Source organism: Phoca vitulina, unplaced genomic scaffold (genome assembly GCF_004348235.1).
Source record: "Phoca vitulina isolate PV1807 unplaced genomic scaffold, GSC_HSeal_1.0 scaffold5, whole genome shotgun sequence".
In the NCBI taxonomy this organism is placed as follows: Eukaryota; Metazoa; Chordata; class Mammalia; order Carnivora; family Phocidae; genus Phoca; species Phoca vitulina.
The window spans coordinates 75,992,406-76,017,081 of NW_022589708.1; the positions used below are offsets into that span (position 1 = coordinate 75,992,406).

Here is a 24,676-nt window from a genome sequence, read left to right on the forward strand (position 1 = left end):
CCATCTCTCGGAGAGTAAAATAAGGCAATCAATTGTTAATAATTTGGTACTGACAGAACACTGTTATGAATCAAAGGGTTAAAGATAAGAATGCAGCATCACTATTTTAGTTATATAGAATAGTTGCTTTTAATTAGACCCACTGATGAAGTAGAAAATGGTACCAATGACCATCCAGATAAATTAATATACATAGTAACAAACTGAATGAGATTCTAGCAATAGACTGCTCAAATATTCAAGAGCATATTCAAGTTGTGTTTACATGAACCTGAATTTACTAAGTGAGAACTAAAATAGCAAAGACACATACTCTAGAGGTCTGACCTGCTGTTTTTACTGGGAATCTGCTGGCAGGTATGACTAGAGCTGGAAGCATTGCTTGTTGACCAATGTAGGCACTTTGCTTCTGAAGGATCATAGATTAAATCTTTAAAAAGGACTGAGACAGAAGCCTCCCTCCACTAGTCCATATGTCATACATTTATACCAGCATGTCTTCATCCTTTCTTCCTTCGGTCTTTTTCCAGCTTTAAAACTTACTGTAAAGCACTGCACATTCTAATGTTTAAGAGCTGGGTCGTGAACAGTCTGGGTTCGAATCCCCACTTTGCCATTTACCAGCAGCCCTAGAACCAGCAATAACAGCTGTTTGCCTCAGTTTCCTTATTGGTAAAATCAGGATATAATGATATCAACCTGACAGGATTTTTGTGAGAACTAGGTGAAGTAATGCACTTAAAAGGGTTGGCATAGTTCCTCATACACAGTAAAACTTCTGTGTTAGCCATGCTTTTCCCCATTACTATTCAGAATCAGACACTGTATTGTAATTATTATTAAGTCAGAACCCGGACTGTCTTTTAACTGAGTTGAAACCACCTATGTAGTAGATAGGCCATTGACTAAATCAACAGAATGAGCTACTTGTAACTGCGTGTGCATGCATGTGTCCTCGTAACACATCCCTAAAGCACTGGAACGTTCAGAAGGAAAATTAACAATAAAAACAAACCAAAATAGTTCCCTCCAGAAGTTTAGGTGCATTTCTTACATTCAGATGCATTTTATGTAAGCATCTCAAAGAATCTTACCAACGTGATCTAACTGGTAACATTAAGCAATGTCATATAACAATAAGCAACAATTAACAAAATACCTAAACCTCAAGGAATATTGTGACTGAAATGGTAAAACCATTACTAAGAAAATCCTTTGATAAGCAAAAAAGAAAAATTTTAATTATCTATCGGTTACAGTGATAGCTCTGGTGATACAGAGCAAGGACACACTGGCCGAGAGTTTAAAGCCACCCCGTGGTTCATGTTCTCACTGGAGGAACATGGAAGACAAGGTCTAGGACTTGCACTTCCTCTTCCTTAAGCACATCTGTAGAGAATTCTGCATGGATGAGACGCACACTGATAGTTCCACAATGAGCCCAATTTTTGTACAAGATTTCCAAATTTTTTCAAAGGCTTACATTAAGTATGACTGGTATAGATATTTGGAGAGAATGAACTAAAACAATGTGATTTTTCTTTCTTCCTAGCTCCTTGAGCACTAAGACCATGATTTGGACTTATTAACTACATAGTGACAGACGAACAGAAACACCAACAAGCACTAGGCAAAAACAATGTTACATATTTAAATTACATGCAAAAAAGGGGTACTGAAGGAAAAGCCACGAATAGAAATGGTATCTGAAAGGAAGGCACAGAGGAGAAATCTCTGTTTTCTCATGTATACGTATATTTGTCTGGTTCTCCTGCCAGTATTTAAATGGTCTTCCCTTACCGCAAAATTATGGCAGAAAAAAAGACCAGTTGCTTGGACAAGGCAATTTGACTCTATTTCTTCCTGAAGGTGGGTGGTGGCACTCAGATGGACACACTGGACATTTGGGATTGCCAGCTTTGGAAGAGAAGTACTCTCACTTGAGAGGAGTAAAGAAAAGAGATGGTAAAGAGAAAGACGCCGGGAAGGTCATCTGGCCCAGCAGAGCATTCGCAAGCAAACACATACACTACCAACGGAAAGTTCTATCCCGGGTTGGCGCTACTGTATCCTATGCCTCTTCTCGCTCCTCCAATTACCTTTCTATTTTTACCTGGAGAGTCACACTCCCCCTCCAAGCTGGGTGCGTTGTGGTCGTCAAGGAAGTCTGCAGCAGCATTTACGTGGCAATAAGCGGACGCGGTACAAAATTAAGTAGAGATGTGGCAGTTTCGAATTCTCATCAACACAGACTGGTGCATTTTCTGACCTGAACTGCTAACCTGTGTGTTTATAAAAACTGATTTTAAAAAATAAGGCAGAAGGTACCAAGTCTGTTCTTGGTGTGTGTAGACTTGGGCTTGGTTCCCCTTTCAACTGAGACCATTATTTTCCATTGCAAACCTCTTCCAACTAAATACACGGCCTCCGACAGCATGTTTTACCAGTCTCTGGGGGCAGCCAAGCTCCTTTTTCCTTTCTGGCAGCACCACCCAGACCCTCTCCCCTGCTCCAGGCATCACCACGCCGATGGATTAGACCGGCGTAGACGCCGACTCACACTGCAAAGGAAGTTGATGGTACTTAACAACTCAAGTACAAAGCCAATCGTGCCAATATAGTTTTGTTTTGTTCCTAAACCAAAAACCCACAGTGTCATCATTCATTCTGACTGCTCTAATAAGTACTTTGTATTTAAATTGCTAGAAAAATAAAGAGTGACTTTAGACTATTCTTTCACATCAGCACCGTATACTGCTTTGAAAACCGTCTTTCTGAATGCTGGGATCTTCCTCCTCTTCTTCCCTTCAGCCACTACCCTGGTTCTCACTTATCATCTCCTCCTCAGCTGCACACCACGGCCTCCTAACCGGCCTGCGTCCTGCCAGGCCAGGCCCTGCGGACCACTGGGCGGCCACAGGAGCCTGTTTTGCTTGGACCACACAGTGTTGGCTGGGGAGCTGCCGAAGCAACGAAGACGAAGTGTGGACTCAGAGCCATCATCTTCCGTGGTTTGCTCCCCAGCACTGATGGGGAGACAGCAGGGGAAGGGGACGACAGATCAACCCAGGGTGCGGATGTGGCGGAGTGCTTTTACTCCATCACCATTGACTCTGTTACCAACAGTGGAGTGGCAGAGATTATTTTTTAAATTTCTTTAAATTCGGCTTTGAATTTTTTTTTTAAAGATTTTATTTATTTATTTATTTATTTATTTATTTATTTATTTGAGAGACAGAGAGAGAGACAGTACAAGCAGGGGGAGCCCAGAGGCAGAGGGAGAAGCAGACTCCCCGCTGAGCAAGGAGCCCGGTGTGGGACTCGATCCCAGGGCCCTGGGGTCATGACCTGAGCTGACTGCTTAACTGCTTAACTGACTGAGCTACCCAGGCACCCCTTGGCTTTGGATTTTATTTATTAGTCCAAAATGTGAATGTTTCTATCCGGAAAATGAAAATTAACTGTATTTATAAGGCATTGAACCGAACAGCTGTATTTCTTTTCAACAGGACAAAAGAGAATTACAGATGAAGAAGACCAAGTTTCTACTCTTTAAGATGCGTATGTCATGGAATGCACTATCAGAAAGGCAACCATGAAGTGAAAGGGACCTGGGCTATACGGACTCTCAGCAGCCCAATGATAGGACTAGAGCAAGTGTGATGTGGGGTTAAGCAGACCAAGGGGTCAGGAGTGTTGCTAAGAGAGGTGTTGGGGGTGGTGGGTGAGGGATTCAGGCTGGCAATGGATAGACAGACATCTGTGAAGGCCTGGGAGGCAGGAAGCGAGTTATCTGAAGGGCTGGAGGTCAGAGGGGATGCTGAGGCTCCATCATGACATGAAGAAGCATCCCTGGAAGGGAGAAAATCCCAGGTAGCGAGCCTGTGACCGGAGGCTGATGTCACAGTAGCTGAGACTGAGTAAATTACTTCACTAGACTCCGTTTCTGTTCTTAATCCTGTTTCCAGATCACTTGGCCTAGAGGTCTGTTTCCCACCAGGATTGTATAGGACAAATATTATCATGCATGTCTTTGAGGGAGAAAGAAAGAAGGAAGAAGAGCAGAGAAGGCAGTTATCACAGGAGAGCTGGTGGCTGGTCAGGGAAGTGAACAGGCCTTCACTCACCACATTTTGATCCACGGGGTTGACTCAGGACTTTTACAGGGCGCTGTGCTGTTCCGAGAAACTCTGTTATGCCAAGAGCGAGCTCATTACTTTAAATTTCTCTTCAGTGCTGGGTAGATTATAAGCATAACTATTTGGTACTTTAATTATGATAAACACCATAATTAACACTGAAAAAATTATAAGCCACAAAATGGCAGCAGATTGTCTATAGTATTTCTCTGCACATACGATAAAGTGAAACAATTTTTTCCTGCTTTCAAGGATGTTCTTCTTTTTATTATCCCACAGTCCTGTAAGGTCTTGCTGTGTTTATTTGACCGATGAAACAATGAAGCTTTGAAACTTCTGCACCAAGAAACAGAAAGGACACCATAAAAGAAACACATTATTATGGCCTTGAACATCTGTGCTGAAGGATACACAAGCTCAAAAATAGTTTTGCTTCAATTGGGACTAACAGACAGGGCTGCCATCTGGGAACTGGAACAAAGATACGAAATTGGGCCCTTGCCCTCCCTCTTCCGCACAGACTGCTTAACCCTTTGAGTGCTAGGCTCCATTTAGGCGCCTGGACGCCATGTCCTTGTAAAAGTATGACCTTGTCTGTTCCGCCTCCAAGTGGAGAAGGCAGCGTCAGGATAGGCACGCTTTCACCCAAGGACTCTGCATCCTCTAATTGTCAGGTTCCCTGTTATTAGTAAAGTGGATAATTTTTATTTACCTCACTGCAGTATTTAAAGAAGTAATCTCCTGTGAAATTATTCTAAGATGATGAAACTTAAAATTATTTCTGCCCATTACCTTCCAACTAGGAAAAAAAGGCATACATGTTTTTGCACAGCCTCATATGGCGGGGTCTACGCTGAAAAGGGAATCTGGATCTAGATCGGGTTTCTTGCTATCTCCTAGTCCAGCAAAATGGATACTGCCACTAATTTATTTATAATTTTACAGTTGATATAACTGATTGTAAAGAACGAAACCCTGGGTGAAGTTGGAAAGAGCCCACTTTTCTGGAGGCTTGGAACATGAAACAAGTTAAGGAATTCAACCAATGCCTTATTTCCTCTTTTAAAATTATTAGAATCTTCATTTGGTACATGAAAAAACTGGGTCCCAGAGAAGTTAAATAACTGGTTTGAGAGTTAGTGCTAGGACCAGGACTCAAAATTACGTCCTCTTCACAGAGGTTACATGAGCTAACGCATGAGAAACATCCAGTGGATAGTGGTTTCCATTCGTCCTGGGATGATCAAAGTGGGTAGTTACATGAGTGTCCTTTCAGCGCTAATTAGTATTGGAAGTTAGAGAGAAACTCCCCCAATTTTATTGTTCAGATCTTCATCTGTGTCCCTAAGCCCTAAAGTAATAGAAAACAGTTGTGATGAACTAAAATCTTTCGGCACTGATGTAAAATCTTCAGTTAGCCTCTTCCAAATTTGTGGCTTCCCCCGAGTTTAGGGAAAAAAAAATCAATCAAATGCTATTCCTCTGTGATTTTCTTCGGCATCACACAGAGCAAGCAAAATATAACAAATATTATATTATTAGTATAACAAATCATTAAATTAATTAAATGTATTTAAATTAAACTTAGTTAAATGATTAAATTAAATAAATTAATAATTAAATCTTAGAGAAAAGGGTGGAAAGCCTATTTCTTAAAGTGCATACATTTATTGTATCAGCTAAAAATATTGTGTTTAACTAGTCTCCTTGCTTCCGCCCTTGCTCCCCTGAAGTCTATTCTGAACAGCAGCTAGACGGACTTCGTAAAGGTGAAATCAGGCAGTGTCATTCCTGCAGCGAGGCGGGGGTCCTTACAATGGCCTACCAGCTCCGCTCCGTCTATGCCCTCTCCCCAGTCCCTCCACCCCACTCACTGGGCTCCAGCTCTGCTAAGTGTGTTGCTGGCTCTGCCCCAACACGCGGTGCTCAGCTCCCTCCCTCCTCCTTTCCTGCAGGGCCCTGCCCTAGGATCACTTTATCTAGGCCTTCCGTGACTACCTTATTTTAAAAAACATCCTTTCTCTGGAGCATTAGAATGCTAATTCCTTGAGCACTGAGAATTTCATCTGTGTTTTTCACTGCGGGGTCTCCAGCGCCCACATCAGTGTTCAGAGAAGGCATTCAATGTATTTGTCAAGGAACGTGTGGACAGACTGATCCGCAGGTAAAACACAACACCGCAGAGATGTCCTTTTGCTGATTCCACTGTATCTAGACTAGCATTAGGCACTCAAAAAGTACTCCCTGACATGCTTCCTGACTTAAACAGCCTAACACCAAAAAGTGATTTTTCTCATTTTAAAGAAAAGCATGCCTCTTATAGCCACTGGAAAGCTTTGCAGAAGTGATGAGTTTCCAATGACATTTTTGATTTGATACTGAAGATTTTGCTCATTTAAAGACAAAATTCAACATTTCATTTCACAACTCTTGGGTCTCATGACAGAAAATGAAACATGTTCAGAAAACACTAATTACTGCAAAGCTCAGGCTGAGAAATGCAGATGAAATGTCTGGTCCCCTTCAGAATTCAAGATTTGCTGTTTTAAACTCTGCTGGTGCTTCTCTTCTTCCTCCTCAAAATCATGTGCCTTAAATTAAATCTCCTTCCTTAAGTAGTTGCTGTAGGAAGTTGCCAGGCATTCACCCTTGTTTAAAAACAAAAAGATCTCAATCCATTGGTGAAGGCGACATATTCCAGTCCCTTCTAGAATGTGAGCCCACCGGGGACCAAACTCTGGTCTCCTGGCACAAGGTGAGGCCTTATATACCACCTCACGAGAATAAATGTCCTGCCGGAGGAAGGGGAGGGCATTCTAAGCTTAAACGCTGAGTATTTCCGCTATAGGTTTGGCATAAACTGTTAGAATGCTTTCTCCACGTTTATTTATATGCTAGGCATTTAATGGGCACACCCACAAATCACAGTTCCATTTGCAAAAGTCCGTAACTTAGTGAAACAGGCCTGTTGGATTTTATATTTTTTAAATAAACTGTATTTAATCTAACATTCATTTAATTTAGTGATGGCCTTTAACAAACCACAACTTGTTTCTTCATGAGTAAATATTTAAACCGGCCCACTGGCTTTAAACATTTCAAAGAGACTGAAGATAAAGGGCAGAGAAGTCAGATTTATAGCTGACGGGGTAATAATCAACAGCTACCGTTCTGGGGGCGGGATCAAAGCCCATGGGCGACCGCTGAGCCTCCAGCTCAGGATACTCCTGCCTCCCTGACATCACAGGCACACAAGCCCTTCTCCAGAGCATCTCCAAGTTCAAGGGACACTGTCACCTGACCAAGTCAAGGCATTTAAACATTCCTTTCCTTTTTTTTTTTTTTTTCACTTGGAACAGTTAGTAGCTTACAAATATTTAGCACTTCGATATTGGAGCAAAAGGACGAATGTCGAGTTAAGAAACATTTTTTTAAAGAAGTTTTGATTTCTAGAACTGGAATGAAACTAGGGCTAAGATAAATATTTGAAATAGTGACATCATCATACAAAGCAGTAGCATTTATAGCACACTTTTCCTCTAAAGAGGTCAACACAGTTAAACTGTCCAGCTATTTTTCCCACATCCTTGGGAAAGGAGGAGTCTGCCATAACACATTTTTAACCTCTTTGTAGATTACCATTGTTCACCTCTTGGTAAGCAAATAAGCTGAATGAAGGATTAATCATTTTCTATGGAAATCAGTCTAAAACAATTATAATGGGTTTCTGCTTTCTTAAAAAGATTTCAACAGGGGCGCCTGGGTGGCTCAGTTAGTTAAGCATCTGTCTTCGCCTCAGGTCATGATCCCAGGGTCCTGGGATTAAGTCCCGCATTTGGCTCTCTGCTCAGTGGGGAGCCTGCTTCTCCCTCTCCCACTCCCCCTGCTTGTGTGTGCGCTCTCTCTCTCAAAAATAAATAAATAAAAATTAAAAGAAAAAAGATTTCAACAAATATAATTTGATTGTCTCTCCACCCCTTTTGTCCCCCACCCCTTTTGTGGGGTCCAGAAAGAATAGTGAGAACTAGGACTACTGGACCCAGTGGTATTAGGGACAAACCCTCAGGGGTCAGTCACTGGGATGCATAGGTCTGTTTGCGCTACACTAAATGGCACCAAATCTCAGCAGGTTTGGAGCTTCCGTGGCTGCTTTGTGAGTGTTTGGGACTCCTCCCCGCTGGACCACAGGCTGCCCTTCTGCTTCTTGCCGTCTCCATCTCTGCCTCTGCTAGTTCCTTCCCTCCCTTCTTCCCTCCACTGTGGCTCCTTTGATTGGCATAACAATGCTTATGACAAAAAATAAATGGATTCCGCTGGAGAGCTGAAAAGCTGTTCCCCTTGGCAGGGAGCTCTCCTGGGTTCTATGGGGAGACTGGCGGATACCTGTTTCTTCGGTTTCCACATAAGCAACTTTTAACCACTGCTATTTTAGATCGTTTTCCAATATAATAATGGAATTGCATCCTACTGACAAGAAGGAAGGCAGATCGTAGGGAAAAGCAGGGAACTGCAGAGAGTGCGAGAAGAGAAGAGTGACAGTCCTTCAGGGACCAACAAATCAGTGAGTGTACAGCAGAGACAAGCTCCCATTCCCACATCAGAGGGGATGGCTGGCTCTGTAAACCCTCAGCCTCAAACCAGGGGCTCTTTTGTCTGTGCTGAGTTCTCTTTGATCTCATTGTCTTCCTATCCCCTACCCTGAAAGTTCTGTTTAACAGGAAAGAGCTAAACTTGTAAGACTCCTCTTGGAGAAGTTCCCCTTCTCTGTTGCATTCACGACTTGCTCAGAATGCCCAGTGGCACCTGTCTGTTTCTGCAACATCCCCAAGGCCACGTTCCAGCCACGCAACTCATGGCAGCTGTCCCCTGGCTGGACACTTAGAGTCTTGGCCTGAGGACCAAGGACGACTTGAAAATCCTCAGTAAAGGGAACCCTTCATTAGCACATTGTGGCCTTGTGGGCCCATCCTGCAGAGGATTGATCCAGTGAGTACCCTGGGAAGTCAGACCACTAAGTATTGGTGCACTCATCACAAGAACTCTGCTGCAGAAATGATAAACAGCCATAGATGGAATAAAAATCACATCATGTTTCCAAAGCAAATGCCAAACACTCCTGGATCATATGCATCTCTTCCACACCCCCTCACATGGCCACTTCTTCTGATCAGATTCATTAAGCGTAAGTGCCCCAAGATGCAGGGTACTGGCTACTGCCGAGAATGCCAGGAACTGGGTGTTTAACCTCACCAGTCTATTGCCTAAAATATTCAGGCAACAGCTGAAGTCTGCTTGTAATTCACCAAAGGCAAGGTCTCCTCCTCAGCCTCCTCCTCCTCTGCTTTTAGAGAAAACCTTAAGGTTGGTACTGATTTCAAAGCACTCCCAATGTATTTCCTTTTAAATGTGTTGTATTTTCTTTAAAAGAGGTGTTTACCAGGCACCCTTACCTTAAAATAACCTCGCAATAATTGCACGTCGAATGTTAATCCCTTTGGACACATAACTATGGGCTCCCATCCACAGTGCAGAGATAGGGAAGGCTCCCTCCTGCACAGAGATGTGAATAGCAACAACATGTCTAACAGAGCAGCCTTAAAATCCAGCTGGAGCCCAAATACCTACATGGTACTTTCATCAATAAGATCATTAAAATAATACTTAGTGGATGAAAAAAATTATACTGCAAGTGGGAAAAGGATACAAAGTAGCATGTGCAGCATAATTGGAAGAAAACCACCAAGATGCTGGTTTTTGTTTTGTAAGCTCTAATGCGGGAAATGCTTTACTTATGGTAGTCTGCCTTCTTTTTTTCTACAAAACTTTAAAAATTATCTTCAATGAGCAAATATTTCTTTTAAAAGCTTATTTTGATGTTACTTTTATCTGTTACTTAGAAGGTAGTTTCAGTTTCCTTTGGAAAAGGATCCTTTTTTTAATGTCATTTATTACTTATTAGTATAGAGATCTGCTGTTCTTTGAGGCCAGTAAGCCATGTAGAATTCCTAAATAGTTCCAGGCCAACAGAGCTCCTGCTTTTCTCCCCCCCAACCACCCTGCTCCCCCACAGTGACTTATCTGGTCACTTATCTCTTCAGAATCACGTGGCTTGTTTTATAAAGCCCCCAAGAACAAAGCAAACATCTAGGTTAAACACACTTAAATAAAGCTGTACTTGGACGAAAAACCGCTTTGAATTTTTTCAAAACCATTTGTTCCAACCACGGTATTTGTTCCAAATTAAGTAAACATTGCTAAAAGAAATCATACAAAATCTGCATTTCTTATCAGGCCCAGGGCAGGATATAGTTCTTCTAAAATTTCTTGTGTGTTTTTCTCGATTTCCCCTTAACGCTCTAAATGGGTGCACATTTTTAGGAAGTGAAGATAAAGTGATGAGGAACAGAGCCTTGAGCAGGGATTTTTATGTAAAGGGTGCCTTTTATTGATCTGCAATTTACAGTGATGTCACTAATCAGCTCTGTGCTCCATGCCCAACCAGTCATTCTCACGAATTAATGCTATTGGTGACCTGACCAAGAGGTTATGAGTGGATAATCAATTACAGTCACACGTCCATCATTATTTTGAGGGGAGGGAAGCTTTGAGTTCATGTTGGTTGGGCATGCGGACTGAGGCCTTAGGCGGTGGGACAGGGAGGAAAGAGACCAGCCTAAGTAGGGTTTCTTCAGACTGGTACTCTAGGATTTCAAGTAATCAAACACAAAAATCCACTGCAGCCCCTTTCTAAGTATCCTTCATCGCTCACCTGCCAGTGGGGGTGAAGGAGAGCAAGACAAAATCAAAGCCAGCTGCATCATGAGATCCTTCCCATGTGGGACAAGTCCCAACTTCCATATCCTCCAAAGAGCACACCTGGGTTGGGATGGGACTGTAGGAGACTCAGGGCAGAAGTAGTCACCATTTAGAAGAAAGCAGGCCAGCAGGTAGATAGTCATTACTGAGCTCACTCTGAGGCTGGTATGTTTCTGGATAGGAGTTCATTTAGTTCTATTTAAAATCTGCATGAGATAATAGTCCATGCTCATGGATTGGAAGAATTAACGTTATTAAAATGCCCATACTACCCAAAGCAATGCACAGATTTAATGCAGTCCCTATCAAAATTCTAATAGTATTTTTTCTCACAGAAATACAACAAAACTTCCTAAAATTTGTATGGAACCACAAATTCCATGGACAAAGCAATCCTGAGAACAAAAGAACAAAGCTGGAGGTAACATGCTTCCTAATTTCAAACTATATTATAAAGCTACAGTAATCAAAACGTATGGTATTGGCATAAAAACAGACTCCTAGATCAATGGAACAGAATAGTGAGCCCAGAAATAAACCCACATATAGAAGGTCAATTAATTTATGACAAAGGAGCCAAAAATAAACAATAAGGAAAGGACACTCTTGAATAAATAGTGTTGGGAAAACAGGACAGCTACATGCACAAGAATGAAACTGGACCACTTTCTTACACCATACACAAAAGTCAACTCAAAATGGATTAAAGGCTTGAATGTAAGACCTGAAACCATAAAACTCCTAGAAAAAAATCAGTAATACACTCTTTGATATTGGTTCTTGGTGATGATTTTTTGGATCTGATACCAAAAGCAATGTCAACAAAAGCAAAAATAAACAAGTAGGACTACATTGAACTAAAAACCTTCTGCACAGCAAAGTAAACTATCAACAAAATGAAAAAGCAACCTACTGAGTGGGAGAAGATATTTACAAATCATACATCTGATAAGGGGTTAATATCCAAAACATATAAAGAACTCCTACAACTCAATAGCAAAAAGAAATCTGATTAAAAAATGGGCAGAAGGTCTGAATAGACATTTTTCCAAAGAAGACATACAGATGGCTAACAGGTACATGAAAAGATGCTCAATATCACTTATCATCAGGGAAATGCAAATCAAAGCCACAATGAGCTGTCACCTCACACCTGTTAGAATGGCTAGTATCAAAAAGACAAGAAATAACAAATGTTGGCGAGGATGTGGAGAAAAGGGAACACTTGTGCACTGTTCGTGGGAATGTAAATTGGTGCAGCTACTGTGGAAAACAGTATGGAGGTTCCTCAAAAAAATAAAAACAGGGCACCTGGGTGGCTCAGTCATTAAGCGTCTGCCTTCGGCTCAGATCGTGATCCCAGGGTCCTGGGATCAAGGCCCACATCGGGCTCCTTGCTCCGCAGGAAGCCCGCTTCTCCCTCTCCCACTCCCCCTGCTTGTGTTCCCTCTCTGGCTGTGTCTCTCTCTGTCAAATAAATAAATAAAATCTTTAAAAAAAATAAATAATAAAAATAGGACTATCATACAGCTCAGCAATTCCACCTCTGGGTATTTACCTGAAGAAAATGAAAACATTAACTCAAAAAGATGTATGCACCCTATGTTCACTGCAGCATTATTTAGGATAGCCAAGACATGGAACAACTTAAGTGTCCATCAATGGATGAATGGATACAGAAAATGTGACATGGATCCCTTGGAGAGTTGACAGAAATATGGAAAGTTTTCAATTTTTGTGTTTCTGTTAAGTCATTACTTTGGTTTACTTCGGGTATTATATAAATATAAGAAAATGTATTTACATTTATTTAAAATTATTCTTGTGTTATCAACACAGACAATATTTTCAAGACTTGTTTGTAGTGTGCTATCAGCTGCACATTTAGAGCACAATTTACGTGTTTTGGGGCAGCTTCAGAGGTGGCCTGAGTCATCCCTGCAGCAGAAGTACCTACAGACGTCATATAAGAAGCAAACAATGCTTTGCTATGACCACGAACTTCATTTGGACTCTTGGTGCTACCAGGAAACCCACTATTTTCTCAAATCAACTTCCCTCCCACACTCTGTGATGAGAATCTCAAAGACCTGTGCTTTTCCAGCCTCTGACTTCCTTGGCTCCTGCCTGACTTGGCAGAACACAATGCCTCCTACTTCACACACATACAAGCCAAGTCTATGAGCCCCTCACCCCCTGCCACTGAATGCAGAAGTCCATATTCGTTGCCCCACTCCCCTCTTTCACTGGTTGGAGCAGGGAGCACTCCCTCCTTCCAGAGAAGGCCAACCCAACAAGTGTGCTTCAGGATCCTTTTCCAGAAAACCTTATAGGACTGATAATTCTACTGTTCTCTCATATAGTCAACCTCTCTCAACTGGACCCTTTCCTTTAACCTGCAAACAAGCAAATGTGTCTCTCACCTCAGAAATGAAATAAAACAAAACCCCTCCAATGCCTGCATATTCCCATGTCACCTTCACAGGCAAAGTTCTGGACAGTTGTCCGTGATCATCTCTATTCCTCCCCTTATGTTAGCTTATCATTTCATTATAATCTGGCTTCATTTCCATTACTCACTAAGATTGTGCTTGTCAATGTCACCATAGATGTCCAGGGTGTTAAGTGCAAAGGAAATTTCCAGGGTCAACTGATCCGACTTGCACAGGAGAGGATGCTCTCATACTCTCCTTACTCCCTCCAACTTCCCTGGCCCTCGGTTGGTCTCCTTTTCTGGCTCATCCTCCTCTAACTGATCCATTAGATCACAGCTCGAAAGTCATGGTTCTGGAAAGTCTTCCCTGATGTTCCTACCTCATTATCCATTACACATTCTCAGGGCCCTGCAGATCCCTCCCGGCACAGGACTGGCCAGTCACGCTTCTACATCTATGTGGGTAGTATCTGAATACTGTTTAATTTGGAGCAGGTATTTGATGACTCCTCCACTATGCCATGAGCTCCAAGAAGAAAAGAATTGGGGTCTATTTGTCCATCATTGTGTGCCCAGTAGGCACTCAAATATTTGTTCAACAGTTAAATGAAAAAGGCTCTGTCTCACAGGACGATGGTATTTTACTCGGCCAATCAGATTCTCTCCTTCAGAAGCATGACTAGGAAATACCGACCAGTCCCTTGGAAGCATGAGGGGAAAGGAGGAGATGTAAACAGAGTCCCGCTGGCTAAGAAAGCATCAGTGGTGCTGACCAGAGCCCAGGGCAGAACTCAGAGCCTCTCCTGCGGCAGGGGGCTATAGTCCCCAGACTCCAGGGCTGCCCCAGGTCCCAAATAAGAGCTGCCCCCAAGTTCAGGGAAGTCCCAGCCTCTCACTACTACATATATCATTGAAACAAACCCCATTACTTTTTTTTTTTTTTTTAAGATTTTATTTATTTATTTATTTGAGAGAGACAGAGCACAAGCCGGGAGAGGGGCAGAGGGAGAGGGAGAAGCAGACTCCCCGCTGAGCAGGGAGCCCACCGTGAGACTCGATCCCAGGACCCTGAGATCATGACCTGAGGCAGACAACTGAGCCACCCAGGTGCCCCAAACCCCATTACTTGAGGAAGCTTGAGTGGTGTCACTTTCTTATAGCTGAGTCTAAATAAAACAGGAACTCCTCAGCAGGGAAAAATTACTGGAGAAGTAGTTCTTTGTGGATGAGTTGAAATACTCAAAGTAGAAGAAATGAAAACATAAGGCGCCTTACATAATTCCCCCAAAAGACTTCAAGATCTCTTTTTGAGGAGATTAGTTGTGCCCTGGAATTATTCCCAAGACCTGTGCCAAAGGCAGCAAACTTTCCTTTACAGAGATAAGGATTAACACTTACTAAAGACCCCTGACTGTTGTTTCATGATTTGAAAGGCTATTACCTTGTGCACTGCATTTGGGACTTACAAAAATAATTTGTTTTTCTTTGCTTTCTAAAGAGTTTCATATATGAAGAAATAGATCTATACATATAAATTAAGCTAGTTAATTTTCTTTTCAAATTGTAACTTACTCACTTTACAAGACATTGGAAGTTAAATGTGAAAACTATGTTTAAAGTCTAATTTATGACGTCTGAGCTTAGCCAGATCCCTAAAGGCAAAAATTCCAATGCCTCAGACTTATGACCAGATCATATTAAATTTAAACCGAGTAAATTAAAGAGAAAAAAAAATAATCCTAGTACTTTCCAACTCTACACTGGGCAATAGCAGTTACTTTACTAAATCTTTTGATGGTAGTTTGGGATGAAGTGCATGATCTTAATTTGCCTTCTGGATGAAATGATGGAAGAGCGAACCCACAGGCAAGCCCAGGTCACCGCCCCATTTTGGTTGGCAAGAGGACATGTCCTTTTGCAGACTGTGTAGCATAAAAGATCTCCTCTATGTTTGATTTTTAGAGTTTTTATTTAAATTATGAATATTAGAACAAACAGGGCACCTGGGTGGCTTAGTCAGTTAAGCTCAGGTCATGATCTCAGGGTCCTGGGATCGAGCCCCGCGTCGGGCTCCCAGCTCAGCTGGGAGTTTGCTGCTCCCTTTCCCTCTGCCTGCTCCCTCTGCTTGTGCTCTCTCTCTCTCAAATAAATAAATAAAATCTTTTTTAAAAAGATATATTTCTTTCTTAAAAAAAAAAAGAATATTAAAGCAAACAAAAAGTCAACATGTAGTAGATTACATCAGCCAACAGAGGACAGATTGGACAGCTTGGTTTTTCTTAGGGAGACAATGTGTGATGACAAAAGCACAATGTTTGGGGGCGTTAGACAGACCTGGGTCTGAATTGTGTCTCCACTATTTCCCACCCAACAGGGGAAAGTTCATAACCTTTCTGGACCTGGTGTCCTCATTGACAAATGTAGGCTGATGATGGGGCAGTGAGAAAGTTAAGTAAAACAACAGTTTACCTATTATGACTGATACATAACATTTGATACTCCATTTGTTAAATGCAAAGACTTATTTGGCAAATTGCTTGCATATTATAAAGAAGAGGGTCACCACACATTTTTGTGAAACTTAGAAAGAATCCTTTTTTTTTTTTTGCCTTTCTACTACATCAAACGAAGAACAGAAAGTAATGCACTTTAGTAAAGGACATAATAATATGGACTGCAAATTCCATGACATTCTTGGAAACGTAAGTACTGTGTGGCCTTATCAATAATGCAATAACTTCCAGTTAGTTCAGAGGGGGCTTTTGTCAGAAAGAAGCAAGGGGACATCAAAGCAACCCTAAATATGCACATCCATATTAGCAATGCTCTCCGGAAAGGCATGAGCAACCTATTCACAGGATCAAGCACCTTCCCTCACCCTCCCTGCTGGACTTCGCTGGTGCCTGTCTACTAGAAGCACAGCTCTCTAGAGCCCTGCTTAGCAAAGACAAGCCCTGAGCACACTGGGGAAGCCCACCTGCTGATTTCCTTCCCCACCCATCACCTGTGAGTTTCCATTGGCCAGATCTGTAGTTAGGATCAAGAAAAGTGAGGAGCTACTCTCCTTCCTATTCAACATCAATGCAAATTGATAACTTGTAACAAATACCTTTTATATGGAAGGAAAAAATACGATCAAAAAGATTATTGTTAAATACAAAGAATAAAAGGCAAAATTTTCTCATTTACAGTTGTATTCCCACCATGCAGTGGGTTTTCTCCTCCTGTTTACTTGTTAAATGAAAAAAATGAAGGAGTGAAGGAAATGAGCCAATATTTAATTTAAATACATTAATTAGGGCAGGTGATTCATGGAGAGGAATGTCTCTGGAAAGGCAGGGAAGCCACCACGTGATAGTACAGGGAGTAAGAAGGGAAAACACAGGAATTCATGGGGCTGAGGCAAAGACATTATGCCTTAGGATTTGGATCACCTAGTTAATTGGAGTTGCCTGAGTAATATATCTAGAGTGAGAGATAAAAGTTTGAATGAAACAAGCAGCAGCAAAATATCTGTATTTCACTCTGAGATTCAAATCAAGGGACACAGTTGGCTGACTGAGGCACATAACAAAAGGGCTTTATATCCTGCTAGAAGCTTGATAAAAGAAAGCATGCTATAAGCCCCACCGTGGAGAGAGATTTTGCTCCATTTGCTAACTGTAGAAAAGTTTCTAAGAAAAGGCCAAGAGCCCTTCTGCTGTGTTTGTATGGAGTTCACTCACAGTGTGGCTCGTAAGGAGGAGGAGGGTCTCCGCAAGGTACGCACTCCATGTCTTGAAAACCAACAAGTTTTGTCTTCCTATAAAATCTAAAAGAGAAAAGAAAAGAATCCTCATTAGCTCTTTCTTCTAAGCTCAAAGTTACAACAGATTCATGATAAATTATCAGTCCTCTCCATTACCGGTTTTATTTAAAAAAAAATAGCAACTCAAAGGCTTAAATACAACAGTATCTTAGACAGACACATCCTTAGATGCAGTGACTACTTAAGAAATATCAATTTTACTAAACATAACTTTGTAAATTCTACTCAGCCCCACTATATTGAGGTGGTGGTGCTGGTAAGGGAATAGGAAATCAGTGGTCTTTGGCATTTCTATTGTCATTTAAACGACAAAACCCCTTCTAAATCAAGTGCCAGTTTTTAAACACTTGAAATTCAGAGACCAAAAAACCCAAGCAAACTATAAAAGTAATGGAAAAATTTAGGGAGATGCTTATACAGTCTTCATAAGGGGATCTAGAAGGATCTAGGCATGATAAGAAACAGCAGCCAGAACGGAAATCAACAGTTTTCACCACACCCCCTCACACCCCCCACAAAGACCCCCACACACCCACACATAAACACACATGCACACCGATACATACACACACCCGCACACACACACACGCACACCCATACATACACACACACACACAGACACATACACACACCTGCACACCCTCCCCACACGCATAATACACATCTGCACACACACACATACACACATACATACACACACCTGTACATACACAACTTGCACACACAGACACACAGACACACACATACACACTTGCACACACACACATACACACACATACACACACATGCACACCCATACATACACACATGCATACACACAGACGCACACACATGCACACACCCACACATGCACACACATGCACACCCATACATACACACATGCATACACACAGACGCACACACCTGCACACACCCACACATGCACACACGTGCACACCCATACATACACACATGCATACACACAGACGCACACACACATACAGTATTAAAGACATCTGAAGAGCAAAAATAAAGCATCAGCAACACAGTTAATGGGCAAAAGAAAACTGAAAAATAGTTCTAATCATAGTATCCTCTATAACTTCAGTCTGTAGTAGAAACCTTAAAAATCATAATGGGAAAGGTGAACACTGCAATTGAAAAACAGGCAAAGGACATTAATTCCCCAAAGAAGAACATTTCATAATTTTAAAACTGCATAGTTGAAACTCTAAAGAGCATGATGCAATTAAATTCTTAAAAATTTAACATGGAAATGTTTAAGCTCATTAAACTAATTGAGTAAAGGCAAGTTGCAATGAAAAGATCCCATTTTTACTTAGAAAACTGGAAAAGTGTTGGTGTGATCAGTGGCATTATAAATTGCTACTTGTAGGAGGGCAGCATAGCAATACGTCATCAGAATGCAATAAAATTTTTTATATATCCTTTAACCAGTAATTTCATTTTTTCGAGGTTTATCCTAAAGAAACAATCAAGTGGGTGAAGCTGTATTTATAACAATGCAATCACAGTATTGTTTATGAAAGGGAAAAACCCAGTTAGGCACAATTTCAATAATGCAACAGGAAATATGACTAACCATGGTAGTCCCAAGGCAATGGAATACAAAATGTCCTTTAAGAAACAATGATGTAGATCTCCTATATGTATTTTTTTTAACTCATGAAATAGCAGTAAGTAAAAAAATAGGAAAGGTGAGTAATATAATTATATATTGTACAGGCACATACTTTGGTATATAGCTCCTTTCAGATTTTTTACCAAAGCAGCTAAAATAATTTACACATATATATTGGCATTGAAAAAAATTGGAAGGATATTATATACCAAATATTAACAGTGATTATTTCTAAATATATTTCAAAATATATTTTTCTATGATGAAATAGTGATATGGAGAATAAATTTGCAGACCAAGTCTATAGAGGGCAAGATAGATGCTATTATTTTGTGAAATTGGGTATTGTAGTAGCAAATATGTATGATTTATGGTTGAAGAAAAATCTGCATTTAAAACTAGGTAAATTATCTCAAATGCCCAGATACATTCAGTATTTGCTTAGCCTTCCTTTTCACACTTCCTGATACTGAAACATATCACAAAGCTATAATAATCAATGTAGTGTGCAATATACAATACAGTGTACAATATACAATACAGTATAATAAACAGTTACAGTTATAATAATCAATATTGGCATAAAGACAGAGTGTAGACCAACAGAACAAAACAGAGAGCCCGGAAATAAACTTTCACATATATGGTCAAATAATCTTCAACAAGAGTACCAAGACCACTAAAAGGGGATGGGATAGTCTCTTTAACAAATGGTGCTGGAAGGGGCGCCTGGGTGGCTCAGTCGTTAAGCGTCTGCCTTCGGCTCAGGTCATGGTCCCAGAGTCCTGGGATCGAGCCCCGCGTCGGGCTCCCTGCTCAGCGGGAAGCCTGCTTCTCCTTCTCCCACTCCCCCTGCCTATGTTCCCTCTCTCGCTGTGTCTCTGTCAAATAAATAAATAAAATCTTAAAAAAAAAAAAAAAAAAAAGGTGCTGGGAAAGCTGAATATCCACATGCAAAAGAATGAAGTTGGAACTTTATCTGACACCACATACAAAAACTAATTCAAAATGAATTAAAGACCTAAACATAAGGCCCAAAACTATAAAACTCCTAAAAGAAAACAGGAAAAACTTGATGACATTGAATTTGACAATGATTTCTTGGATATGACACCAAAAGGCAATCGAAAGGCATATGTGAAACAGACAACAAAAGGAAAGATACATTGGACTACATGAAACGTAACATTGTTACATATCAAAAGATACAATCAATGTATAGTTATCCCCAAACTCATCAAGTTGTATACATTAAATATGTACAGCTTTTTACATGTCAGTTATACCTCAATAAAGTGGTTAAAAAAAGTTAAGTCACATCAAAAAAGTATTAACTGATAATAAAATAATAATTTTTTCAGGATTAAAAAAGATACAATCAACAGAGTGAAAAATGAACCCACAGTAGGGGAGAAAATATTTGCAAATCATGTATCTGATAAGGAGTTAATATTTGAATATATAAAGAACACCTAAAATTCAACAACAAAAATCAAATAACCCGATTAAGAAAATGGGCAAAGGACTTGAATAGATATTTTTCCAAAGATGATATACAAATGGCCAATAAGCACACGAAAAGATGGCCAACAGCAAACGTCACTCATCATTAGCAAAATGCAAATCAAAACCACAATGAAGTATCACCTTATACCCATTAGGATGGCTACTAAAAACCAAACTAAAACAAAACAATCAGAAAATAACAAGTGTTGGGGAGGATATGGAGAGAAACTGGAACCACTGTGCACTGTTCATGGGAATGGAAAATGGTGTAACTGCTGTGGCGAACAGTATGGCGGTTCCTCAAAAATTTAAAAATACAACTACCAGATGATTCAGCAATTCCACTCCTGGGCTGTATCCAAAGAACTGAAGACAGAGTGTGGAAGAGATATCTGCATATCCATGTTCCTAGCAGCACTATTCACAATAGCCAAAAGGTGAATGCAGCCCAAATGTCTGAGGAGAAATGTACTTTCACATCCTACAGCATGGATGAACCTTGAGGACATGTTAAGTGAAACAAACCAGTCACAAAAGACAAATATTACATGATTCCACTCAGAGTAGGTATGTAATCAAATTCATATAAACAGAACGTAGCCAGTGGTTACCAGGAGCTAAGGGGAGTTATCGTTCAATGGGTATAGAATCTCAGTTTGGGAAGATGAAAATGTTCTGGAGATCCGCTCACAACAATGTGAATGTACTTAACATTACTAAACTGTACATTTAAAAATGGTTAAGATGGTAAATTTTATGTTATGTGTTTTTTACAACAAAAATGCATAAAAAATTTAAAATAAGGTAAAAACCATAGGCCAATGTAAGAGAGCTTTCTTATTAAAGATGTATTTCTTACTAAACCCTGTAATATATACAAACTAATATTATTTATCCTGTCAGCCAGAAAATTTGCCAAATTATAAGTAATTGAACATTGACACAGTCTAAAATAGTTTTATACATAAACACTCATTCTATATAAATATAATCAGGACAAAAAGTGAAATAAAAAATATAATAGCCAACATTGTCTATATCAACTATTGATATAGAAATACATACATTTTCTAGATCAACTATTGATATGGAAATACATACTTTAAACATTTTCTCTATCAACTATTGATATAGAAATACATACTTTAAAACTTCTTGGGAAACAAACATAGACATTTAACATTTTTAAAATAAAGAAATCTAGTGACGGAAGAGTCTTGAGTCTGAGCTTTCCCTGACAACTGAATAAAATAGCCAAAAATTTATTGATTAAAATATGGGTTTGAGCCATCATGGAAATGAGGCTAGAAGGTGAGCAAATTACATCAGGTTTTGAATGATCATTAAATATGAAGTAGAAATAGCTTGAAATCCTACCTGGAAATGAGGCTGAGTGGGCACATGGAGTCGCAAGGCTCCCGTGTGTATAACCACTGCTCACAAGGAGAGATGATGCTTGGACGTTACTCTGAGAGCCGCTAACAGCAGCCACACAGAGATTATACAAAAGCACTCAGAATCTGCTCTGCCAGTTTCTTTATGCCAATGGCTTCATGGCAGAATCTAAGATTTTTTAACTTAATTCTTAAATTAAATTTTAAAATTTAATTTAATTAATTAAATTAAATTTTTTAATGAAAAATAATTTTTTAACAAAATTTTCAAAACCATCAACTGACTCTCCTTTTTTCCTGTCTTGTACAAAGTGAGATTAAATCAGAACCCTAAAACACAGAATATTTACTAAATTGTAAATGATATACTAACCATCATGGACATTGTGTTTTTAATTTTTAGAAGAGTTGCCTCAAAATTATCCTCCAATTTGAAGATGAAGGTACAGAAATTAGAGTTTCAACATGTAATTGAAAATATTAAGTGCATAAATAAATGTATCAATCTTGAAAAATTATTTTACTTTTTCTTGTTTAGACTGCCATGGTTTTGGGGACACAGAAACATTTGCAACTCTGCTTTCTGACCAAGTGAGGAAGGACACAAGTTTTAAAAAATAAAATAAAATAAAAGGGATCAGGGACATTTACAGGTGTCTGGCTAAACTGGCTTCTATAGTTGAACTTCAAATTTTACTCTGGGCATTCAGATAGCTAATGCAAAAAAACAAAAGGAAATCACATTGGATTTTACCCAATCATGGTCTGATGAGAGGCAGCATGTAAATATGTCTTTTAGACCCCAAATTTTCTCCAACACTGAATTTGGAGAGGAATTTTTAATTGAACTGAATCCAAATAACACAGTTTGCCTAATGAACACCATGTTTGAAGAGTGCTCTTTTAAGAAAGCCTGGTTGTAGGGCCACCTGGGTGGCTCAGTCAGTTAAGTGTCTGCCTTCGGCTCAGGTCATGATCCCAGAGTCCTGGGATTGAGCCCTGCATCGGCTCCCTGCTCAGCAGGAAGCCTGCTTCTCCTTCTGCAGGCCGCTCCCCCTGCTTGTGCTCTCTCTCTCTCTCTGACAAATAAATAAATAAATAAAATCTTAAAAAAAGGTTAGCTATCATCATTACTAGAAGCAGCAGAGAACTGGCAGGGGCCAGGTTATTCTTTCAGGCAGGGCCCCAGGTCCCCTTAGCAGAGAAAGGATGGGAATATGGGAGGCAGAGGAGGAGGCCGGAGGCCCACTGCAAAAAAAACAAAAAACAAACAAACAAACAAAAAACGGTCATGTAAATCTTTCACTGGCTCCCAGGAACATTAATTGGTGAGGAGGTCAAATATGTATTTCATGCTTACTGTGGATTAGGCACTCTGCTTGGCACTTTGCATGCATTATAGTCTCAATCATTCCACTAATCTGCGGATTGTATTATTAGATGATCATTTGTAGGTGAGAAGAATGGGTGTCAGAGAAACTAAGGAATTGGCCTAAAGTCATTGGACTTATTTGGGAACAAGGGCACTGGCCATCTCCAATCACTCAAATTGAGGGCACAGAGGACAGAGTATTCCCACACAGTACCACTACTGGGAAAGAGGCCGCTACTCTCCTGCTGGGGCTGAGCCTCTGGGCAGCAGAAGACCCTTATCTGGGTGAAGCTGAGGCTTCAGAAGGCAGGAGTAACATCAGAAATGAAAATGTCCACCCTCTGACTGCCTTGGGCATCACTTTTCTGGGAGCAATATGCAATTTGTTTATTTTCTTTCTGCCTCAATTTTCCTGTCTATAAAATGGGTTTCAATTATTTACCTTTTTCACACAAATATAGTGAAGCTGGGTGAGCACTTTAAAACACTCTGGAAGGCCTGGGTAAAAGTCACTATATAATTATTGCCTGCCTTGTACATTCATGCTGGCTTAGAAAGGATGTAATTTTAAACTAATCATATAAATAAACTATGAAACATCATTCAAATGTCTACTCACTTATATATGACTTTCCCACATCTGAGCATTTACTTAAAGAATGAGCAAACATTGTAGAAGCTAGAGCCGTGGGCTCAGATGACAATGAATGAGGTTAAGCATGAGGAAGCACTTTTGGTGGGAGGTCGTGGGGAGAACACACCCTCTCTCACACTCCAGCTGCATACCCCTGTGGGTTCCCTCTTTGTGAAAACCGGATCCCCTGGTCCTGTGCTTTTCCCTACTCTCTCTGCCCCTGAGTCTCCTGTGGACCTCCTCTTCTCCCTGCCCCACAGAGGAAGAGAGCAGATGGAGACTGACATGCTTTTAACAGAATTGTAGAGTAAGAACAGCAGAGATGAGGCAGATGTTTGGTTCGTGTTCCTCAATTATGTTAGCATAAGGTCAAAACTCTGGGTACTGATATTCACAGGTATCAGCATCACCTGAGGTTATAGACCATTCCTTTTTTTTAAGTAGCAGATTACTTGAGATCTAATTCACATATATTAAATCCACCCATTTAAAGCATACAATTAAATGGCCTTTAGTGTACTCACAGAGTTGTGCAACCATCAGAACAGTTTTAGACATTTTTATCACACCAAAAAAGAAACTCTGTACCCTTAAGCAGTCACCCCTCACTCTTCCCAACACTCCCCCACCCCCCCGCCAACCACCAGCCCCAGGTAACCACTCATTTACTTTTTGTCTTTATAGATTTGTCCATTCTGGACATTGCATATAAATGGAATCATATAATACGTCTTTTGTGATTGGCTTCTTTCACTTAGCATAATGTTTCTTAGGTTCATCCATTTTGTTGCATGTGTGAGTGATTCATCCCCTTTCATCACCAAATAACATTCCCTTGTTTGAATGTACTCCATTTTGTTAACCCATTTATCAGTGGATGGGTATCTGGGTTCTTCCCACTTTTTGACCATTATGCATAATGCTGCTATGAACATTTGTGTACCCATTTTTG

General features: G+C 40.4%; 1 protein-coding gene across 3 annotated transcripts in view; it reads right to left on the minus strand.

Moving 5' to 3' along the window:
- Positions 1-24,676, minus strand: part of TNFRSF19 (TNF receptor superfamily member 19) — a 92,693-nt gene that overhangs the window by 32,072 nt on the left and 35,945 nt on the right. For all 3 annotated transcript variants that reach the window (XM_032403340.1, XM_032403339.1, XM_032403338.1), the window contains exon 5: positions 17,115-17,200. In XM_032403340.1, the coding sequence (XP_032259231.1) occupies positions 17,115-17,200 (86 nt within the window). The remainder of the gene's footprint in view (positions 1-17,114; positions 17,201-24,676) is intronic.